At 41.7% G+C, this 22842-nt stretch overlaps 1 protein-coding gene and 1 pseudogene across 3 annotated transcripts in view; one reads left to right on the top strand and one right to left on the bottom strand.

Annotated features, from left to right (window-relative positions):
• St3gal5 (ST3 beta-galactoside alpha-2,3-sialyltransferase 5) overlaps positions 1-22842 on the top strand; it is a 68662-nt gene that overhangs the window by 24447 nt on the left and 21373 nt on the right. For all 3 annotated transcript variants that reach the window (XM_013035461.1, XM_013035463.1, XM_013035462.1), the window contains one exon: positions 21880-22003. In XM_013035461.1, coding sequence (XP_012890915.1) covers positions 21882-22003 — 122 coding nt within the window. In that variant the 5' untranslated portion in view covers positions 21880-21881. The remainder of the gene's footprint in view (positions 1-21879; positions 22004-22842) is intronic.
• LOC106000226 lies at positions 15399-16245 on the bottom strand (annotated as a pseudogene).

Below are 22842 nucleotides of genomic sequence, written 5' to 3'. Positions count from 1 at the left end.
AAGCTAGCACTCCACCACTTGAGTCACAGTGCCACTTCCAGCTTTTTCTGCTTAAGGTCAACCCCAGGGCCTCATGCTTGCAAGGCAAGCACTCTACCACTGAGCCACCTTCCCAGCCCCCTTGTTCTGCGTTTAAAGTGGCCCAAACAAATTCACCTTTGTTACCCTCTACTCAGTCTCTCAGAAGTCAGGTTATGGTCCAACCACAGATTATTCCTAGTCACTTTCCTTCTATTCTTTTTTTCAGGATCCTAATTAGCTATCTGATTTGGGACTTTATTGCACTGGTTCTTTTGTTCCTGGAGGACACAGGATTTTGAATACCATAAGATATTGTCAAAGCTGCCTAGCAGATCTCCCATATTCCCTGTCCCTTGAGGAGGTATTTTTTTTCCTTTTCTGAGGATTGAATTCACTGTCTCACATTTGCTAGACAGATATTCTACCACTTGAGCCATACCCCTGTTTTTTGTTGATTTTTTTGAAGTAGTAGCTCATGCTGGCCAGCCTGTGCTTCTCAGTGCCCCTGGAGACTACAGGTACCAGCCTTGCCACCATACAGACATGCTCCTGCTACCCCACAGGGGGTTAGCAGGTGGATACCACTACTTCTAGGAGTTGAGATGGAATCTCAAGAACTTTTTGACTGGGCTGGCCTCAAGCTGTGATCCCTGGATCTCTGCCTCACCTTGTCCTTTCTTTATGGCAGTGAGATCTTGGGTATATTAGTGTTTGCCTAAAACCCCCGTCCCTCCCCCCATCCCATGCTTTCTGTTATACAGAACTTCTTTTGTGAACACTTACTTTCTCTTATGAAGTATTCATATTTATTTAACCCCACTACTTATTTTTTCTAGAGAAATCTTTTTTTTAATTGTTATTATAAAGTTGCTGTACAGAGGGGGTTACAGTTAGATAAGTCAGGTAAAGTAGATTTCTTTTTGGACAATGTCGCCCCTTCCCTAGCTTGCTCTAGGAAGTCTTTTTTTTTTTTTAAGAACAAAGACTATTTTATTGTAATGCTTTTAAAAAAATTAAAATTGTTATTATAAAGGTGATGTTCAGAGGGGTTGTAGTTACATAAGTCTCCCAGTTTTTCCCTCTTATCCCCAACCACAAGTTATATAGTTAATTTTCAACATAGTGTCTAGACAAGTACCACTACTGCATTTATTCACCCTTTGTCCATCCATTTCTGTGCCCCCATTATACTCCCAAAGACAGAACAACAACAACAAAAAATAAAAAGCCTCAAAAAAAAAAGAAAAAAAACCCTCTGTTTTCATTTCCTGGAGTTCATTTTGATAAATATTATTTTGTATGATCAGATGCACATAGGGATTGTGACTTTCTGTTCCTCTCCTAAGAGTTAGGGAAATATTTTATTAAAACGTTTGCTCCTGCAGTCTGTTTTATTGGGCATCTGTGGGGTGGCCTTAGACTTGTACCCTGGATAATATGCTGTCACATAAGATCCCCTACCACCAGAGAGCTCTTTGTAAGGTTCCAGGGACCTAGAAGGGAAGGACAGCTCTATGTATATCTCCTTCAGTTTCCTCCCACGCATCCTGTCCAGTCCTGTTCCCTCTGCTTTCTTTCTTTGGGGTACCCACCTTTACTATGAAATTGTCTCAAAACCATAGCAGTGTGGGGAGCTTTTTCATAACTCTCAGCTGCCCTGGAGCTTTATGAACAGATCTTCCTAGCTCAGGCCCCTTCCTCCCCTGGGTCTCCTGCTTGACCTCCTTGTTGCCTTCTTATCTCTGGCTCAGCTCCTCTATCACCTCTCAGTCATGCTCTCAGCAACTTCTTGTCCATCCACTCCTGTGGCTTCAGTCATACCAAGATGATTTCACAACTCTCCTACTTAGAACCACTGGCAGGCCCTGGTTTCTTTTAGCTGCAACTTCTTTCCCCAAGACCCCGGTATCTGGCCTCAGTCCATCTCTCTGGGTATTTACTATGGCCATCCTTCTATCTGGAATGCCTGCTATTTTCTTTCTCTCTTCTGACAGCTTACTCATTCCATTTACTGACCCATTTACACATCACTTCCTCAGGAAAGCCTCCCTGATTTCCTCTGATTGCCCTATGACTTCCTGTCCAGGACACTCAAGCTAAATGGCAGCTCCACTCTTAAAATATTCAGTACTTTTAGGTACTTGAACATTTTCTGTTTTTCTGGTAATTTAAAGAGGAAAGGTTGGTATGTTTGGTGGCACATACCTGCAGAAGCAGGAAGATCTTGAATTCCAGGACAGGCTGAACAAAGTTAAAGACCCTATCTCAAAACAAAACAAAAAAAACAAGCCAGATGCCAGTAACTGATTTCTGTAATCCTAGATTACAGTTTAAAGCCAGTCCAGGCAGGAAAGTCTGTAACTCTTTTTTCCAATAAACCACCAAAAAGCAGGAAGTAGAGCTGTGATAGAGTGTCAGCATTGAGCAAAAAACTCAGGGACAGTGCGCAGATGCTAAATTTAAGCCCCAGGACTGTCACCAAAAAAAGGGGGGGGTGACAGCTAGGGGCATGACTCAAGTGTTAGAGCACTTTCTTTGCATGCTTAATCCTCAATCAAAAAGATAGATAGGCAGGCAGGCAGGCAGGCAGACAGACAGATCAAAGATAGAAGAAAGGAAGGAACAAAAAAACAAAAGGAAGAAAAACTGTCTTAAATTTTTGCTCCCTGTTCCTGGTATGTGAAAGTTGCTTGTTAAAAGGTTGCTAGGTGAGCAAAGCAAAGTATACAATACAGAGCAGCCCATCTAACAGGCATTATAAAAAGCTGAAACCCTAATACTCCAGGTAACCATTATTCATTATGAATTAGTTCATGTCCTGTGCTTCAAGGAAGATTCTAGTTGTAGACCATCCTTCACAGTCCTTGATTGTAGGCCTTCATTGCCAGTGGAACACACCTTAAAGAAGGATAATGCAGACAACTTTAATCCAGTCCTGGTAAGTTAGTTATCTATGTATGTATTTGTATCTATTTACACAGTGATCTTTTCTGGCTTGTAGTATAACAAATATTTTTAAAGTGTTTTTTCTATTTTCATATGTTTTCTGAAGTTTCTAACTTTGTGATAACAGTTTTTAAATTTTTTTTTTCCAATAAGGTAGAGTTCCTAAACCTGGTCAGGTGAGAATGTGACATGGGTAGAGAGTTAAGGTTTTGTTTTTATACTTCCTATACTGCCCCATAGTAGACCAGGAACCATGGAATTGAGCTCTTTGGCATTGGCCCTGGAAAATTAGTGTGACTCTTGCTGTCAGCTATCTGGACCTAAGCATCTCTTCTTGCTGCTACTGGACACCTCATAAAATTTCCAGCAGACATAGAGCGGCAAAAGAGAAACTAAGTCCTCAACTGTCATGTCCAAGCAATCTACAGTATTGTTTTATTTTGTTTTTTACTCAGATCAAACTTGAATTGGGGTTATTTGAAGTAAATATGATAGGAATCTCCGTGCTAATTCTACCTCACCAACTACTGCTCCATCTAACCCTAGTTTTATTCCTGAAGTTGGAACTCATCTGAGCCTACATGAGGTCAGATAATTTTATCCTTTTCCTAACAGAAATTTTCCAGAAAGTTACAAAGGGAAAATGACAAGAATGGCAGAGAAAGATGGTTCATACCACTGTTAGCTATCTGATCACATTAAATGTCACCAGTGCTGGGACAGCACAATGCTGCCTGCTTCTGAAGGAAGTGCTCTGGGAAAGGCGCAGCCTCACTGCTATATTTTAGTGAAAAAATGTGTAACTTGAATTTTATCACAAAGCCACACTAGATGAACCCCAACTAATGGATAATCTCTGAAATAATTAGCCTGTACTTTTCGAAAATGGCATGGTCATGAGAGATAAAGGAACTGCTTCAGATTAAAAGAAGCTCAGAGACATGACAGTGAATGCCACATTTGACCCTGGACTGCATCCTAGAATAGAAAAAAAAATGTTGTTGTGCCTTTTGTGCTGAGATCAGCCATCACTGGAACTCTCGGAGAATTTTCTTTGTAACTTTTATATTGGATTCCGGTGTTGAATACATTCCTGATTTCAATCCTTATCCTGTGGTTGTATAGGAATATGTTTATTTCTAGGATATAAGGTATTTAGATGATCATGTCTACACCTTATTTTCAAGTGATTAACTTATAAGCACATCATATACTGATAGCCTGGCAGCACAGGTGTGGTAAAATGTTAACAATCAGGAAAGCCTGGGAGAAGGAGAGATGAAGATTCTTTATATTTTCTGTAAATGTGAAATAATTTCAAAACAAAAGTTGAAACCCCTGCTGCCTCCAGGTCACAGTGCTGTAACAGTTCAACAGCAGAAACAACAATGAGGTTTCCCCATGTCATTCTCTCCATGGCCATTGCTGAAGTTACTTCCTGTATCATTTAGGGCTCCTCAGAATTTGCTTTGCCTCTTCTGGCCTTAGTATAAAACTGGGTGGAAGGCCTGACTAACACTGTGGCTTCACTATACCTGAAGATTTCTCTCTCCTGACATCTGTTGCTGCTGTTCCTGCCTTAAAACTGCCTCTTGACATCCAGTCAATGGGCTCTGACTCACACTTTGCCCTGCTTTAGATTGGCCCTATAGTCATACTGTGAGAGAGGGTTCCCAGGCAGAATGCAACCGTCAAAGGATATTTAAACATAGTAAAGGGCATTTGTGCACAAAGATCGGAGTACTTCAAAGTGCTGTGGTAGAGTTCTCCATAGCTAACAAGGCACAAGCCTCAGAGGATGTAGTCCTCCCAAAGCTAGCATTTGTCCCTAGAAGAGTCTGCCTCCTGCCTTGACAGAACCTCAAGTTGTATGTTTCAGTGAAAAATCCCACATCTGTGTTCAGCATGGGGTAGGGGACCTTTTCTAGCCTTTACTTTTTAAATCCAGTCTGGATAACTTTCTGTATTTCTGGCTAGGTTCTCCTGGGAAGAATGAATGAGTGGTTAAGGATATGTTTGGGGTCCAGAGGCAGATACCCAAGTTGAGGTGTAGGATGGCTTTGTGGGTGGGTCTGTTTATCAGCACTTGCAGAGTCCATCTGAAACTGCTGGCGCAGGGAGCAGAGGTGGGAAAAAGTTATGTGGCTTCTGGTTATCTTCCCTGTCTTTTCCTTCCAGTTCTTCCTCCCCAGAATTACTTGTCCCCCAGCCTCCACCCCTATTTTCTGTTTATGTCTCTTTTACCTTCAGTCATCATCTCCCACTTATTCATATTTTATTTTATCACTCTCCCTAATTGGTCCAAACATGTTTTTACCCCCTGAACAAGCTAAGATTTAGGTTTTCTCATTCTTTATTTGAAAAACTGATGAGTGAGAATCCTAACATTTTAGGGGAGGAAGGGTGTTAGAAATTAGAAGTGCCTAATATTTCTTTTTTACAGATTAGCAAGCATCCTCCAAGAGCTCAAGTGACCAGCCTCTATCAAATTGCCTAAGAGTTGAACATTTTAAATCTTTCCTCTGTGTGTGTGTGTGTGTGTGTGAGAGAGAGAGAGAAAGAGAGAGGGAGAGAGAATATCAGGGCCTAGGTACCATCTCTTAGCTTTTTTGCTCAGTGTTGGTGCTCTGCCACTTGAGCCACATCTCCAGTTCCAGCTTTTTGGTGATAAATTGGCGATAAGAGTCTCCTGGACTTTCTTGCCTGGCTGGCTTCAAGTTGAGGTCTTCAGATTTCAGCTTCCTCAGTGGCTAGGATTAGGGGCATGAAGCCACAGGCACCTGGCTCAGTGGGGATTTGGTTGCAGGCAGCTGCTTAATGCATTCATTCACGCATCAGTTCATCTGTGCAGCAGGTGCTTCTAAGTGCCTTTTACAAGCTAGGCACTATTTGAGGTTCCTACATTGTAGCAGTGAACAAAATGTACAGAGCGGAACCTCATATTTTAGTGGAGACAGAAGAGACTAGACAAATGTGTAGCAGTAGCAATGAGTGCTATGAAATAAAGAGAAGCAGGAAAGCAAATAACAGGGTTGCAAGGTGGGAAGCTGTTTGTAGAGAGTTGTTAAGGAAATCCGCTTTTGCGTGAAAACCAGACTCAGAGAGAGTGCCTGCTGACAGCCTTGCCACTTTGGTAAAATCTGGGAGAAATACCATCTGTACTTGCTGAGCATGTTGAAGTTGCAGACTGTTTCATGTATTCCAAGGGTTCCAAATTAATTGCCTTAATACTTGAAGTTCATGAAAAGCAGAATATTGAATTATAATAATGATGGAGTTTCTACATTAGAGGAATTACTATTAATGTAGATTAAAAAGCATGTCCTGGTGGTTTACATTTGTCATTTCATAGGAGTCTGAGGTTAGGAGGAACACCATTTCAAGCAAACTTCAGACAAGTCTCAGCCAAAAAGCTGGATATAGTGGTTTGACCTGTCAACCCAACTACAGCAGAAAACATTAGAGAGGAGGATCATGGTCTGGTCAGAAAGTGTTATCTTGTCTATCTTAGGATAGCCAGTGTGAAAAGGGCTGGAGGCATGGCTTACTAGTACAACATCTACCCAGCAAGTGTGAGGCTCTGAGTTCAAACCCCACTACCACCAACACCCACCCCCACCAACCCCACACTCCACACCCTCCCCATATTTCAGAATCAGAAATGTGCCGATTAGTATAGTACTAGTTGTGGATTTACCAATCAGTTTTTCTTCATGAAGACTAAACCTCATAATTTTGCCAAGTTTGTAGGAAAATCTGCCTAACTTCAGGCTGAAACCTGTTGTTTATTCCAGGTGTTTTCCCTCCACTGTAAAACCTTCCTGGAAGGCAGCATTTCTCAATTGCTGCGATTACAGAACACGAGAGAATTTGCTTACGTGCTCATTCCGCATCCTCACCTGATCCTACCCTGTCGTGTGATTCAGGCTGTGTTTTTTGTGCAGACTCTCCTACATGAGTGAGGACGTAACTGCTTATCTTGATAAATTAGGAATTCTTGAGATTGGGCAACAAAGTAAAACAAGGAAAAAGATTAGATACGGAAACTGGTCTCACCAATTTCAACTTTTGATTTCAGTTTTTACTTTAAGTCTAATTCTCCTAATTGACTTTAAAAATAAGATAATATTGACATTTTAATATACATGATGACTATCGTATGATTAGAACTGAGGGGGGGGGAGAGGAAGTACTTTGATCTCTTGGATGTTTGACAATGTCTGAAGACATTTTTGCTTGATAAAGCTGAAAGGGGGAAGATCAGATAGGCTACTGTTGTTTGGTGTTGAGAGTTCAGGGATGGTTCTAAACATCCTACAATGTAGAATTACCCAGGCTAAAACGTCTGCAATACCAAGGTATAGAAACCTTATGAGAGAACAATTGAATCCTGCCTGTGTTATAAATTGGGATTCGGAGTAACCTTTCATTTAAAGGGTTCTACTGCTAAAACTGGTTTACAATTAAGTTTCCTAGGTTGTACTTGGATTCACATCTGCTTAGATTAGGAAGGGATGGTTGATTGTAGAATCATAAGAAAGAAGTAAAAGGTCAACAAGAGCTCCAAAAGCCACAGGTAAGGCATGGCGCTAGTGTGCTCATAAGCAATTTTATTGTGTATATTTGAGATTTACAACATGAAATTACAGGGTACAGCTAGATAGTAGAGTGGTTACCGTAGTGAAGCAAACTAATATATCTGTCATGTCACACAGTTACTCTTCTGGCCCAGGAATAGCCAAAAGGCACCTAATCTTAACAAAATACCTAATATAATAATACAGTTCCATAACTTTAGCTTTCATATTGTACATTAAATGTATAAACTGGATCATTATATAGTCTTTGTCTACTCTGGTTTCTTTCCTCCAGTCCCACTGGAAGTAACCACTGTTTCAGAGAGAGAGGGAGAGAGAGAGAGGGTGGGAGGGGAGAGAGAGAGAGAGAGTTTGAGCTCTTTTAAAAATTTCACTTAGCATACTGTCCTCTAAGTTCACCTATGTTGTTATCTTTGTCCCATACCCCTACCCCAACAAGCTGCCTCTCCTTTAGGGTGGGGATAGATGAGAGTTTAGAACTTGCACTCCAGTGTCTGGACCCCGGCCACACTGCTTTTGTCATAGTGCCCATGGATGGGGTTGGAGACCCCCTTGGGAGACAGTTTTGGAAACTTCCCATGTCTGGCAGGGTGTGAGACACACACTGCTAACAGCCCTCTTTCTCACACAGCTTTCACTACATTCTACCTTTCTGTTCCTCGTGTCATTTCCCTGGCCCTGTGTTCAGAGAGCTGGACCTTACTTAGTCTGGAACTCAAAGTCTTTGTTTCATCCTTGTGTCCGTACTTAGCACATTGAAGGGATCTGTGAAACTAACTTTCACAGTGTGTGTATGCAGTGGGTTGTTTGGTTTTTCCAAGTAAAGCAATTTAAAATGCATTTTGTCCAGAAAGTACTGCTCTGCTTTCTAAAACAATTCGTATTTCAGTGTTCCAGAACTTAGCTTGGAATTGTCACATTGAAATTAGATTTTTCTTAATGTTTACTTCTCTTTGGTCTCAATCCCTTCCAGGTAATTTCCCAAATTAAGAGAAGTTTGCTCTGTTTGTCCTTGGGAATCTTATCTCTCCCTGCTCCTCCGCACACACTCCCACACATCTCTCTCTCTCTCCCTTTTCTCTCCCTCTCTTTCTCCTTTCTTTCCCCTCCCTTCCTTTCTCTTTTCCTTCCTTCCTTTCTTCCTTTCCTTTCTTTCCCTCTCTCTCTTTCTCTCTCTTCACCTCCCCCCTTTTTGCTGAAGTACCAGGGATTGAGCCAGGGTCTATTACTTACACAGCTTTACCATTTGAGCCAAGGCTTATGGGGATCTTATTTCTTTAGAACAGCCTTCACTGTCTTCCTCATCCAAGGCCCTTAGTTCTTATCTCGACCTTCCAGATTCTACTACTACATGTTAAAAACTCCCCTCCTCCTTATTCATACAACCCTAATTTTACTTGAGGAAGAAGCCTTCTTGTTTACAAAAAGCCCTCAACCAACTTTTGCAGTTATATCTAGCCATGGTAGTTCTGGCCAAGGAGATACTAATGGAATTGTCAGGGGTCTTGAGGAAAGTTTTCCCTCTCCTGATCCAGACAGAACCCCTCCCTCCCTTCCCTTCCTCCCTCCCTCCCCCCCTTCCCCTCTCCTTGTTCTTCCTGCTTGGATGATAGAGCAGAAGCTGACCACATTCTAATTCCAATACTTGAAGAACAGAAAATGACAGGACATCCATTACATCACACAGAGCTGCTGTGTTAGCCCGCCTGCTGATCTTAGACTTTCTGGACTGAAGGAAAATAAACCCCGCCTGGTTCAAGGCCTTATTGGTCAGGTTTCTCTTACACACAACTAAGTATAGCCACTGCTGTCTATACTCCAGCCTATACTCCAGAGGATTTTCCCCCTTTCAATGGAATTTTCTGACTTGGTGGCAGGCAGATGTTTGAGACTCAGCAAGGCCAATTGACCTTGCTTCACTGCTATCACTTCCTCCTGCCCTGGACTGATAGGGCTCTGCCACCTCCCTTTAACTTGTTTTTCTTCCGGTCCTCTTACTCCTTCAGCTCTATCTGCTGACCTGGTAGTGCAGCAGCTCTTGTCCTCTGCCTCACCCCATCTTCCCAGAGGCTGGTAGAGGCTCATATAACTTCTCTTACCAACTTCTCTCTTCTTTGACCCCACCCCTACCCCTGCCCTGCCCTAGGGATTTTTGTCCTGCTTGTTTCATCCTCCCCCAGATCTCCAAGAAATTCCACAAGTGCTCTGGTAGCCTTCTGCTATCTTCCTCACCGTGATGTCCTGCAACTCAAGAGAGAACTGAAGCTATGGCCTGGACTTACTGGGAGCCCTCAGGCTGAAAGGAGCTGGCATGCAGGTCAAGGAGCTGAGCCAGCCTGTGATCTCTGATTCCCACAGGAACATAGGTGTCAGCTTCTGCCATCTCTGTGGTGATCCCAGTTTGAGGGAAGGAGCCAAAGACTTTAAACATATATATATAAAGGTGATATACAGAGGGGTTACCATTTTATAAGTCAAATAATGAGTACATTTCTTTTTGGACAATATCACCTCTTCCTTCTTCTCTTCCAGTTTTTCCCTTCTGTCCTCACCCACAAGTTGTATTGTTTATTTTCAACGTGGTTTCTACTGAGTACCAATGCTGCATTTGTCCACCCTATCGTTCTACATTTTTGTGTCCCCCTTACCCCTCCCCCCAAAAGACAGAAAAGTGAACAAACAAGACAAAAAAAATTAAAAACTTCTTGTTTCCATTTCCTGGAGTTCATTTTGATAAATACTATTTTATATGAAAAGAGGCATGTAGAGATTGCACCCCTTAAGAGTCTCACTGTGTATGAATGCTTAGAGATCTGTATAATTTATCATGTATTTTAAATCTACCTTCTGCATATGAGAGAAAACATGTCCTATTTGTCTCTTTTAGCTTGAGCCTGAGCCGTTTGTCATTCAGCCACTGGCTGGGGAGAAGGCAGATGTACAAAGGGGAAAGCTTTGTGCTGTTAGCAGCCAACATTTACCATGCCTGCCAGTAGGACCATCCTCTTTCCTGGCTGCCTCCCACCTCTAGCCCAGTCCTAAATTTTCTTGGCCATTTGTAGTCGTTTGCTCTTCTCTTCATGGTAGCCAGGCCTCTGTGGTGGGCTCATCCATTCTATCTGAAGCTGGAGCTGGAAGCTATTGTACAGTTCCCATCAGCAAGTTTAAGGTGTGTCCCCAAGGCTGACTTTTCCCTGAGGTGAGTCTTTCTGTCCTGTCATCTTTGTTTCTTTGTGAATGCACTTGGGTCATCTTAAAACACAAAACTCCCAAGTGACTTGAGCAACTGCTTGCCACTTCCTGCAGATGGTAGGAAGTGGTACCAGTCTAGGTGCAGGAGAGACAGTGGTTCATGTGCCTTGTGGCTTAATTTACTTGGTACTGCTAAGAAGGGCTGTATAGCCAGAAGGACATTTTGCCAAGCCCTAATCCACATTTCAAGGTGTTTCCCAAGCACTGTTGTCTGATTATTTATCCTTTCAAGTTCATCATCACTAAGCTATAAAAATTGACTTCCACTCCTATTTCTGTCCTTAATTGAGACTCAGATCTCTTTGCACGGCCATCTTCCTGTTGTCAAATCTCAGTAGATCTACACCACTTTCTTCTTTCTCTTACTCATGATGGCTCTTGGGTCTTCCTCCCTCCTGGACCACCACTGAAGTGAGTGCCTAAATCCTGCCTCGATATCTCAGGGAAGTCTAGCATGCAGATTTGTCTTCCTTCTCTTCTGATGGGAAACACTTTCACTCTCAGAAACCTCCAACCCCACAGAATGCCCATCACTACCTTAGTAATGTCTAAGCTATGCCTGTCCACCTTCCAGAGAGCCCACACCAGCTATGATGGTTTACACATTGCTCTCTCAACCTCAGTTTTGTTTGAAACGGTATGTGCCCTGGCATGCCTTCATTATTTAAATATACACACATGAATGCATACATGCACACATGTACACACTACCTACTGTTTCAAGTCACATGTTCCAAGCAACCCTGGGAAGGAGGATATGGAGGCCAAAGTGGACAGATGTAGGTTGGAATTTTCAGTTACTTTGATTACCCAAGTATGTCCTTGGCAGGTTAAATGGAGATGACAATCTAGTTACCTAGATGCTTTTTGGATTCCGTGAGATCAAGTGTAGACATGTTCTTTCCCATAAATGTTAGTTCCCTTTCCATTCTTACACCAGTAATTATCCATATACTTATGGTTAATCTGACAGCTCATCATATACTGCTTTGAGGTGCCTGTTCTACATTTCATTTTATAAAAATGAAATGTTAGCCACACATGGTAGTACACACTTGTAATCCTAGCAGTCAGGTAATAGAGGTAGGAGGATTGCAAGTTTGAGGCCAGCCTGAGCTACATAGCAAGACCTTGTGTAAAAGGAAAACAATACCACACAAACATACACACAAAACAAAACAAAACCCTAGCCAGGTACTGGTGGCTCACTCCTATAATCCCAGATGCTCAGGAAGCTGAGATACAAGAATTGCCATTCCAAGCCAGCCTGGTCAGGAAAATCTGTGAGACTCTTATCTCTGATTAACTACCAAAAAAAACCCTGGAAGTGGAGCTCAAGTGGTAGAGTGCCAATCTTGAACAAAATAGCTAAGGGACAGTGCCCTAGTCCTGAGTTCTAGCCCCAGTATCAGCACCAAAAAAAAAAAAAAAGAAAAGAAAAAAAAGTTCACCAATGCACTAAAACCTGCCCTTATATTTCTTTCTTGTTGTTTTTTTAATTGGTCGTGGGGCTTGAACTCTGGGACTGTGCGCTGTCCCTCAGCTCTTCAGCTCAAGCACTCTACCACTTGAGCTACAGCACCACTTCTGGTTTTCTGGTGATTTATTGGAGATAAGAGTTTCACAGACTTTCCTGCCCGGACTGGCTTTGAACCTCAATCCTCAGATCTCAGCCTCCTGAGTAGCTGGGATTACAGGCGGGAGCCACCAGCACGCAGCCCTTATATTTCTTTAAATCAGAAACTTAATAAGATTTTTTTCCTCATCAGACATATAGACTCTTCTTCTCCCCCCCCCCCCAGAATCTGCTTGCAATTGGCTAGTTTGCAATGGGTAAAATGTATTTATGTAAGGCAATTTTGAAATAAGATTAACATTTCACAAGTAATATATCCACAACCTCTACTATTGCTTGAACAATCTTGAAAAGAAACTAGTTTAAGACAAAACCTTACATTTCAAAAATCCTTTAATATCCCAATGCAGTTCTTCTTTTCCTTAACAATAAGTAAGCCACCAGGCAAAAGCAAGACAGTGTGATTAAAAAACAAAAACAGTTTTTCCTCACAACTCCCCCCTTTTTTATTTTTTTCTTGAAACTCTTTTAACAGTCTTTTTATGAATTAATCCTACAACACCCATTAAAGTCATCCCACTCACAACAATGAAGGACTTTCAAGCCATTTACCTCTGAATTTTTAGTTGTATTTTTGAAGATAAAAGTACAACCTTTACTTCCCTTTTTCCTGCTAGAATAATATTAGGAGCCATCCAGTTTTCCTATGCCATCTTTTTAGAGGGATTTAATTGTTCCTGGCCTTAGTTTCATCAAGAACTCTTCGTTGAATTTTTTTTTTTTTGGTCAGTTGTGGGGCTCGAACTCTGGGCCTGGGTGCTGTTCCTCAGTTCTTCTGATCAAGGCTAGCACTCTACCACTTGAGCCACAGTGCCACTTCCAGTTTTCTGGTGGTTTATTGGAGAGAAGAGCCTCACGGACTTTCCTGCCCAGATAGTGTGAATGACAAATATTACAAAAATATTTTATTTAAAATAAAAATAAATAAAAAATAAAAGAATATATTTTATTTGAAATAAAAATTTAAAAATGTTTACATAGCTTTCACTTATATGGTCACTTGACTATATTACAGAGCAAAAACAAAGCTGAAGCACAAACACCCTGTTTTGACAATTATATGGAGACAGGTTGGAAGATACTACTTGCTTTTCAAAAAACTGACCTTCCCTCAAGGCCTGGTCATAGAAGTATAAACAATGTAAATGAATCCACCATTACTAGTTGTCATATCATATCTGTGTTGCCTGCATATTCAGAGATCATGAACATACCTGCCAGTATACCTGGGAATAGTTGCTTTATCATAGTTACATGAGTTCTTGGCAGGTTGGATCAAGGAAGAAGTTATTTGGAACACATTTTATACCTATTTAGAATAAAACACTAGTAGTCCCTTAAATAACAGGTTGCAATAGAGAGATACTGCCTGGAAGATATCCTTTGACTCGGGTTCATTTTCAGTTTCTGTGATTTACATAGATGTCTGTTTCATTTGCTTATATCACAATCCTGCCACAAAGTCTTAGAGCACAAGATACCTATTATTCCTTCAAAAATCTGCCTTTTTCGAGTTTCACACTCTTCCACAGCCATAATACGTCAGCAATTCTGGGAGAGGAAACAAATACATAAATGGGCATAACTACTAAAAATTTAGATGTTTCTTCTTTTTTTTGGGGGGGTCCAGTCATGGGGCCTGAACTCTGGGCCTGGGTGCTGTCCCTCAGCTCTTCAGCTCAAGGCTAGCACTCTACCACTTGAGCCACAGCACCACTTCCAGCTTTTTTCTCTTTGCTTATGTGGTGCTGAGGAATTGAACCCAGGGCCTCAGGCATGCAAGGCAAGCACTCTACCACTGAGCCACCTTCCCAGCCCTAAAAATGTAGATGTTTCTAACTACAAAGGTACTTGATGAGGAGAAAGTGGGAGAATGAAAAAAAAAAAAAGCAAGCATGTTCATGTGTAGGGAATGTGCTTCAAGTCTTTGCATTTAAAGAAATAAGATCGCCCAGAGAAGCTGAGGATAGTATAATTTCCAGAAATTTTCCTCTTCCCCTCAGAGTAGATCTGAAAAGCCCCAATCTAAGCATCTGCAAACTACATTTGTGAGATGCTATAGACGATGATCAAAGCAGAGGTAGGATGAATGTGTCTTCCGTTTAGCTAGTTTGTAGCATAACCTCTTTAGCTGTTGATGGATCAGTAAAAACTACTGAAGGTACCAGAAGTGCTTTGGAAAATTGGGGCTAAAAAACAAATAACAACAAAAAAAATTGTACTGACTGTATTTTTTGTTTAAAACAATAACAGGAATTCATGACTAGGAAAATTTTCTTTTTTTTTTATTTTTTTGTGAACATACTGTACAGAGGGGTTACAATTACATGGGCAAGATAATGAGTACATTTCTTATCAAGCATTGCAGCCTCCTCCTTTGTTTACCCTTCACATCTCTTCCCAGCCTCCCCCCCCACCCCCCCACCCAATCCTCCCCCGTTCCCCCAGGAAAATTTTCTAAATGGAAAAATGACTCCAGGATATATCATTCCATTAAATGTAGCAGGGGGGAAAAGGTTTATACAAGTAGTTGGGCACTAGTGGCTCACACCTGTAATCCTAGTTACTCAGGAGGCTGAGATCTGAGGATCACGGTTCAAAACCAGCTCAGGCTGGAAAGTCCGTGAGATTCTTATCTCCAGTAAATCATGCTCACATTGAGCTGAAGAGCTCAGGGACAATGCCCAGGCCCAGAGTTCAACACTCATGACCAACCAAAATTTTTTTTAAAAAAGATTTATACAAGTAGATATAGTGATAACAAAGATAGAAAATGCAAAAAAAAAATTAAGACAATGCAGTAGGTTCACCAGTTTTTCATGAGGCTAGAAAATCAGTTGACTTGGTAGCCCTAGCAAAATATCACACTTGTTTATAAATCATTTATCATATGACCACATTGAATTCTTTTCCTTTCACATAATGAAGAATCCTGTAGTCAGCTTTTAAGCATTCTACATTTCTTTGCCAATTTTGTAGCTGAGTATCTTGTTCCAGTCAATTTTGGTGCTAAAAAATGCAAGTTGCCACCTTGAATGTGGTATCAGACATTAATAGTTTTCACTAATTGCTGTCAGATACTCATTTTCTGCACTCTGAGATTTTAGTAAAGTCTAAAGTCCTTGACAGTTTGGACTTCATTAGATACAATTATTGAATCTTGTGCATCTTTATAACTAACCAATTGAACATTGCCATCTTCATATTAGTGAACCTGAATCTTTAGCACTGCAACCAGCTGTGCTATAGGTAGTATGATTATGAACTTCCACTCTCATCTCCAAGAACCATTCCAGAAGATGTTAGGCTGAAACTTGTGGCTTCCAATACACGTAATTATAGTCTGTTGCCCATCTATAGTTTAGCATAAACAGTACAGAAGCCATTGGAATAATAATTTAAAGCACTGTCACAGAATTCTCTCCAAGACTTCAAACCTCCATCTCCGTCCTTTAGCTAGGGAGATGGGGAGAGTGGTGTCACTTACTTCTCTGTATAAGTGATCAAACTTAAAGGAAATTTTGTTCCTTAGATCTAAAAATCTGCTATTACCCAGGTCACTGTGCTCTGTTATTAAGACCTGATCTTTATATTCTTCTATCTTCACAAGTGTGAACTGGTGCATGTTATACTGGGCAAATCTGCCCCTTCCCTAAGGAGATTGTCATCACTAAGTAGTGGCCAAACACCACTGAATACTTCATTAGACTCCCTTGGAGATGCATGGGTGATGAATTTAGCATCTCTCTGTACCTTCTCCTCATCTAGCACCCGATCCTCGAAATCAGCCATCTTAGATTGCTCCTCATTGAATCTTGATGGCAACTATGTAAACTTGGAGGTCACACTGAAGAGGCTTTTAGTTTTAGAAATGCCAGGATGAAAGGAATAACCAATTTAACCAAAGTACAGGTTCTGTTCCTTTTGACCAGAAAAGCCTCAAGCAAAAGTTCCTCACAATACCACCAGACGTTGGCTCTAGCGATGGTGAGGGCAGATACATTCCCACCTTCTCCTTGAAGATAGCTGTCACTGCACCCAAATACATTTCCCAGGTACTCGACTTATTCCCACCCTGCCTAGAGAGGCAGGGGGTGAGGGGTGAAGTCAGAGTTATGGGATGGTGACTTAGCCACTGAAGTGGCTTTAAATGACCATGGGAAACATAGACTCTTAAGAATCCATAACATTTTGATATGTGAGTAGGAAAATACTTTTCTGTGTCAAGATGAAGCCATTATGAGAAAGTTATTGCCTGAGGAACCTCAGAAAGAAGAGGATCCAAATGGATAGACTCAGGGACTTAGGAAATTAAGGGGGGAAGCAGGAGGGAGCCATGAGGCAGAAGGCAGACCAGCTAGCCCTCGTGACAGCTGGCAAACAGAAGTCTGGAGGAATGCATGACACTTCCACGGCCTCTGCAGCCCTCAAGAAATGAGTAACTTACCCAGTAAATAGATACTGGATGCCCACTAGGTGGGCAAAGCAAGGACCCCTGCTTGCATGGAGTCTACGGCTTAGAGGGAAGACAAGATAAAAATTATACTAGGTTTGAAAGTATGAGCAACTTGCCTCATGATGACAGGTGTTATAATACAGAAAGATACATCCGTATAAGCAGTTTTGCTAGGCAAGGCCCTTCTGTAGTTGTCTCTTAACTCAAATGGAATTGACTGTTACTACTGGTTGAATTGTTCACAGAAAATTGAATGGAGGGTAAATGTGTGCAGGCATACCTCTGGCTAGAGGTAGTTTTAGTATGTGAAGGTGCCTACAACAGGCTGCTTCTCCAGGTGACATTGCTATGGGAAGTGGGAATGCAAGCCCTCTAGTGAGAGGATCCTCTATCATCTTTTTTGTTCCTTTTTTTCTTTGAACTGGTACTGGAACTTGAACTCAGGATTTTGTGCTCTCACTTGACTTTTTTTGCTTTTGCCTCACAGCTGGTACTCTACTACTTGAGCCACACCTCCAGTTCCAACTTTTTGCTGGCTAATTGGAGATAGGAGTCTTATGGACCTTTTCCTGCCAGGGCTGGCTTCAAACCTCCATCCTCAGATCTCAGCCTTCTACATAGTTAGGATTACAGTCATGAGCCTCCAGTGCTCAGTTTAATCATTCTTTCTTGATCTATTGATCCACTAACAAGTTCTTGGGGAGTCTGTGATACTTACGCAGAAGGGAATTGACCAGTCTCTGCTGAGCAAACTGAACATGCTGAGTGTGACTATGCTTTGATTTGTCTCTCTATAAATGTATATCTGTCCAGCTCACTAGACATGTGATCGTTTCCTTATGAACTTCCCTTTGAAAACCTAGGAACTTAGTTTCTGAGGGTTTTTATGAGACAAGGTTTCACTATGTAGTCCAAGCTGTCCTAGAGTTCTTGATCCTCCTGCCTCTTCCAGCCAAGTGCTGGGATTACAGATGTGAACCTCTACAGCTGGCTTTTTTTTTTTCATTTTTGGATACATGATTTGAAATGTCATCCCTGACACACTGAAGAGATGATCTGGGACTCTACTCCTTCTACTTTTGCTGGTTAATTGGAGATAAGAAACTCACTCACTTTTCTGTCTGACCATATCCTCAGATCTCAGCCTCCTGAGTAACTAGGAGGCATGAGCCCCCAGAGCCCAGCTCTGGCTTCTGCCAGGCACAAAGCAAGGTTCCTGGATGCTCACAGCTGCTGCTGGTGTTACATGTCGACTACCCCTCCTCCCTCATTGCTTGCTGCCTTCATTGCTGCTGTCGGCAAATTGAAAGACTACTTTTGTCTTACAGTCTTTTGCTAGCACATCCCAGGATCACAGTTTAACAAGAAGCCAGCTGGCAAGACAGAGTCTGCAAAACATAGATTACAGGTTTGTAGTTTTAAGAAGCAGGCCAAGCCAGAGCCAGAGCCAGCAGGGCTGCCCACTGCACACAGATGGAAACTTAGATTCTTTCTCATTCTCTAACCCTGGCCTGCTTTGTTCTCTGGAGGTCCATCTGGGTATGAATTGAGTGTCATTCTGGTCACAAAAACTCAGACAACTCAGTACACCTCAATTTTATGCAAGTACTGCCTACAGTAGTCTGGCGGTTCCACTTGGCTGACTGTACATTAGGTAACCACAGAGTTGTTTCTGAAAGCCTTCCAGGGTCTCGGTTGCTCTAACTTTTCATTTAAGAATTCAGTAGATTCTTCAGCAAAGGTTTCCTAATAAGGTCTTTGGCACTATTGTTTGAAACTATGGGAACAGAGGGAATACAGTGATAAATTCTTGCAGTCTAGAAATGGTAAAATTCTTGATTCACAGAATTAGAGTCAATAGAGAAGTTGTAAGGTAACAAGGAGTGCTTGGTAAGAAAGGAGTACTTGACTCTCACATGTAAGGCCCTGACCCTAATCTCCATCCCTGCAAAAAGAAAAAGAAAAGTAAAATAGAATATAAACAGGTATATCCCTTAGCATATATGTTTTTAAAGGAAAGGTTTCTTTTTTTTCTTTTTTTTTTTTGTCGGTCATGGGGCCTGAACTCTGAGCCTGGGCGCTGTCCCTCAGCTCTTCAGCTCAAGGCTAGTGCTCTACCACTTGAGCCACAGCGCCACTTCTGGCTTTTTCTGCTTATGTGGTGCTGAGGAATCGAACCCAATGCCTCATACATGCAAGGCAAGCACTCTACCACTGAGCTACCTTCCCAGCCCAGAAAGGTTTCTTTTAAACTTTTGATAATCCCATTCCTTTTTTCATGAGTCACTTTTTACTTTTCTTTTTTTTTTTTGTTCTGTGCCCCTCAGACTGCCCTTTCATGGTTGTCCCTCCATCCCTTCTCTATAACCATGGCACCCACCTGTCTGCTGTGGATTTCTGTAATTCTAGTATGTCAATAATGAAGTATGTATGGAAGAATTGTGATCCAGGCCATCCTAAACAAAAAGAAAGCTTATCTCAAAAATAGCCAGAGCAAAAAGGGCTGGAGGCATGGATCAAGTGGTAGAAAACCTGTATAGCAAGTACAAGGCCCTGAGTTCAAACCCCAGTACCACCAAACCAATCAAAATGAAACAACAGGAAATGGTGCTGTGGCTCAAGTGGTAGAGCGCTAGCCTTGAGCTGAAGAGCTCAGGGACAGCGCCCAGGCCCAGAGTTCAGGTCCCATGACCAAAAATGAATAAATGAAACAAAAATTTGTTTCAATCTCTTTCCATTTCTTTACAGATAGTACAGTATCAGCTGGGTTCTGGTGGCTCATGGCTATAATCCTTACTTACTGAGGAGGATGAGTTCTGAGGATAACAGTTTGAAGCCAGCCTGGGCAGAAAAGTTCATGAGATTCTTATCTCCCGCAAACTGCTTGGAAAAGGTTGATAGTGAAGCTGTGGCTCAAGTGGTAGAATGCTAACCTTGAGCAAAAGAAGCTCAGGGACAAAACCCAGGCCCTGAGTTCAAGCTTTAGGACTGGCACACAAGCAAAAAACAAATAGTACAATATCATTCTTTCTAATGGATGAGTACAATTTTATTTTGTTTTTATACCACATTCATCCATTGAGGAACATGTGGACTGATGCCGTAACTTGGCTATAGTAAGTGAACATGGTTGTGCTGGTATCTTTCTTGTATCGTGATTTGTAATCTTTTGGATAAATGCTCAGGAGTAGAAATGCTGGGTCATAGGATAAGTCAGCCTAGAGAGACAATACATGTTTTCCTTATATGTGGAAGCTAGATTTAGCTTATAAACTTACAAGTAAATATATTGGTGGTATGCAGGCCCATACAATGTACTGCTTGAAATATGGTAGATTCAAGGGAGAACTCAAATAGTGTAATTCCTTAAAAAGGCAAAAATAAACACCAGGAAATGGGTGCTTGAACGGGGTGGTGTGGGGTCAAGAGGAAAGGGGTAGATGACCAAAAAGGAGAAGAGGAGAATACAGTCAATAATTCAGTGTATATCCTACAAAATTAAGAAGAGTGAGGTAAGGGGTAGGTAGGGAAGATGGATGAGAATGTTGAAAGGGTTGACACTGATCAGGATGCATTGTATCCATAAACTGCTGTGTCTTTTTTTTTTTTTTGGAGGGGTGCCAGTCCTGGGATTTGAACTCAGGGCCTGGGCACTGTCCCTGAGCTTTTTTTCTCAAGGCTTGTGTTCTACCACTTGAGCCACAGCTCCACTTCCGGTAAACTGCTTTGTTAAATAACATCTCCTTTGTACAACTACTTAAAGATACTTTTTAAAAAATAAATAAAAAATTTTAAACCCACAAATGTTAGAAATCATACAGTATTAATCTTTTGAAATAAGAAGAGAGCCCAGAACAAGATGAGAAGGCCTAGCTTGTTAACATGTCGTGTTTAATTCATTAACATTTACTGTGCTGTGTATCACGAGCTCATTCCTTTTTGTTGCCAAATAGTATTCCATAGTGTGGATATAATCACATTGAAGTCTTTTTAAGCAGGCACTGGTGGCTCATGCCTGTAATCCTAGCTACTCAGGAGGCTGAGATCTGAGGATCATGATTCAAAGCCAGCTTGGGCAAGAAAGTCTGTGAGACTTTTTTTCCCTTGATCCTAGAGCTGGAACTCAGGGTTTTGTCACTGTCCCTAAGCCTCTTTATGCTCAAGGCTAGCATTTTACTACTTGAGCCACAGTGCCACTTCTGGCTTTTTTGAGTAGTTTATTGGAGATGAGAGTCTCACAGGGACTTTTCCTCCCAGTCTGGCTTTGAACCATGATCCTCAGATCTCAGCCTCCTGAGTAGCTAGGATTACAGGTGAGCCACTGGCACCTGACTTGTGAGACTCTTATCTCCAATGGACTACTCAGAAAAGGCCAGAAGTAGTGTTGTGGCTCAAGTGGCAGAGCACTAGCATTGAGCACAGAGAGCCTCAGAAACAGCACCCAGGCCCTGGGTTCAAGCCTCAGGACCAGCAAAAAAGAAAAGAAAAGAAAAAAAGTCTCTTTAAGGCCAGGCACAATATCTCACATCTGAAATCTTAGCTACTTAGGAGACAGGAATAGGAGAGTTGTGGTCTGAGAACAGTTCAGACAAAAAAAAAGCACAAGACTTGATCTGAAAAAATAACTAAAGCATAAGGGCTGGAGAGGTTAGATGCTGATAGCTCATGCTTGGAATCTACTCAGAAGACAGGATTAAAGTTCAAAGCCAGAACAGGTAGAAAAATCTGTGAGACTTGTAACTCCGGTTGACCAACAAAATGCCGGTCTGAGGGTATGGCTCAAGTGGTAGAGCAGCCATGAGCAAAATGCTAAGCAAGAGGCCTTGACTTCAAGCCCTGGAATAAGGAGAAAAAGAAAAAAGCTGAGAGCATAAGTAACATGCTTGCCTAGAAAACACAAGTTCCTGAGTTCAAAATCTGCCTAACACTTCTCTCTCCTCCCACCACTGTCCTCATCTCTCTCTTCACAGAAATGCCAAGCGAATACAACTTTGTGAAGCTAAGAAGTGAATGTTCAAGGCCCCCCCTGCAATGGTACACAGGAGCCCAGAACAAGATGAGAAGACCCAGTTTGTTGTTAAAGGACATCCTCAAGTAAGTGTCAGCCCCTGGGCCTTAACATCCCTATTTAAGCCAATGGTATGGAACTGGAGAACAATGCAATGAGAACCCCAGAGATGGCCGAGGCTGGAAAAGCATATTTAGTTAAAGGATCATTTAAAGGCTATCATGATTCAGTGTGCAGATGGAGTGGTTTATGTGTGCATCTGTATTTGGTGGAAGCGCAGTGCCTGGCAGACCTTCATTCTCTCCTCCTGAGCTTGGATGTCCCATAGCTTCCAGCACCCTGTCTTTTATGCCATTATTTAACAAAAGAGAATCTTCTCCCTAAGCTAATTTAAGTCCCTTACAGACACTTGAATACCATTAAATATTGAATACTAAAACATATGATCGGTCAGCTGATAGCCTAATATGTGGTAGGATTAACAAAGGAGAAGTTTGTCAAGTTTTTGGTATAACCCAAACCAAGTCGGAAATTCTATAGATGTCTGAAGATGTGAATTATTTATTTTTGGCAGTGCTGGAGTATGAACCCAGGGTCATGTGCTTACCAGACAGATGCTCTACCACTTGAGCTGACCCATAGCCGTTTTGGATTTTAGATATTTTTCAGGAAGGGTCTTGCATTTTTTTCCCCCTAGAGCTGGCCTCAAACTGATTCTTGTGATTTTGGCCTCCCTAAAGTCAAAGATTTTAAGAATGAGCTTCTGCATCCAGCCTTTTACCTTTAGATAAAGCCAGGTGTGTTTTCTGTAAACCCAGTACTTGAGAAGCTAAGGCAGAGGGACCAGCTTGAATTTGAAGTTAGTCATTAGTGAGTGAAGGGCTACAATGGGCTACATAGTAAGACCCTATCTCAAAAAAAAAAA

Source organism: Dipodomys ordii, unplaced genomic scaffold (assembly GCF_000151885.1).
Source record: "Dipodomys ordii isolate 6190 unplaced genomic scaffold, Dord_2.0 Scaffold212, whole genome shotgun sequence".
Classification (NCBI taxonomy): domain Eukaryota; kingdom Metazoa; phylum Chordata; class Mammalia; order Rodentia; family Heteromyidae; genus Dipodomys; species Dipodomys ordii.
The sequence above is the reverse complement of the archived record's forward strand: the minus strand, read 5'-3'. Positions and strand labels throughout refer to the sequence as shown.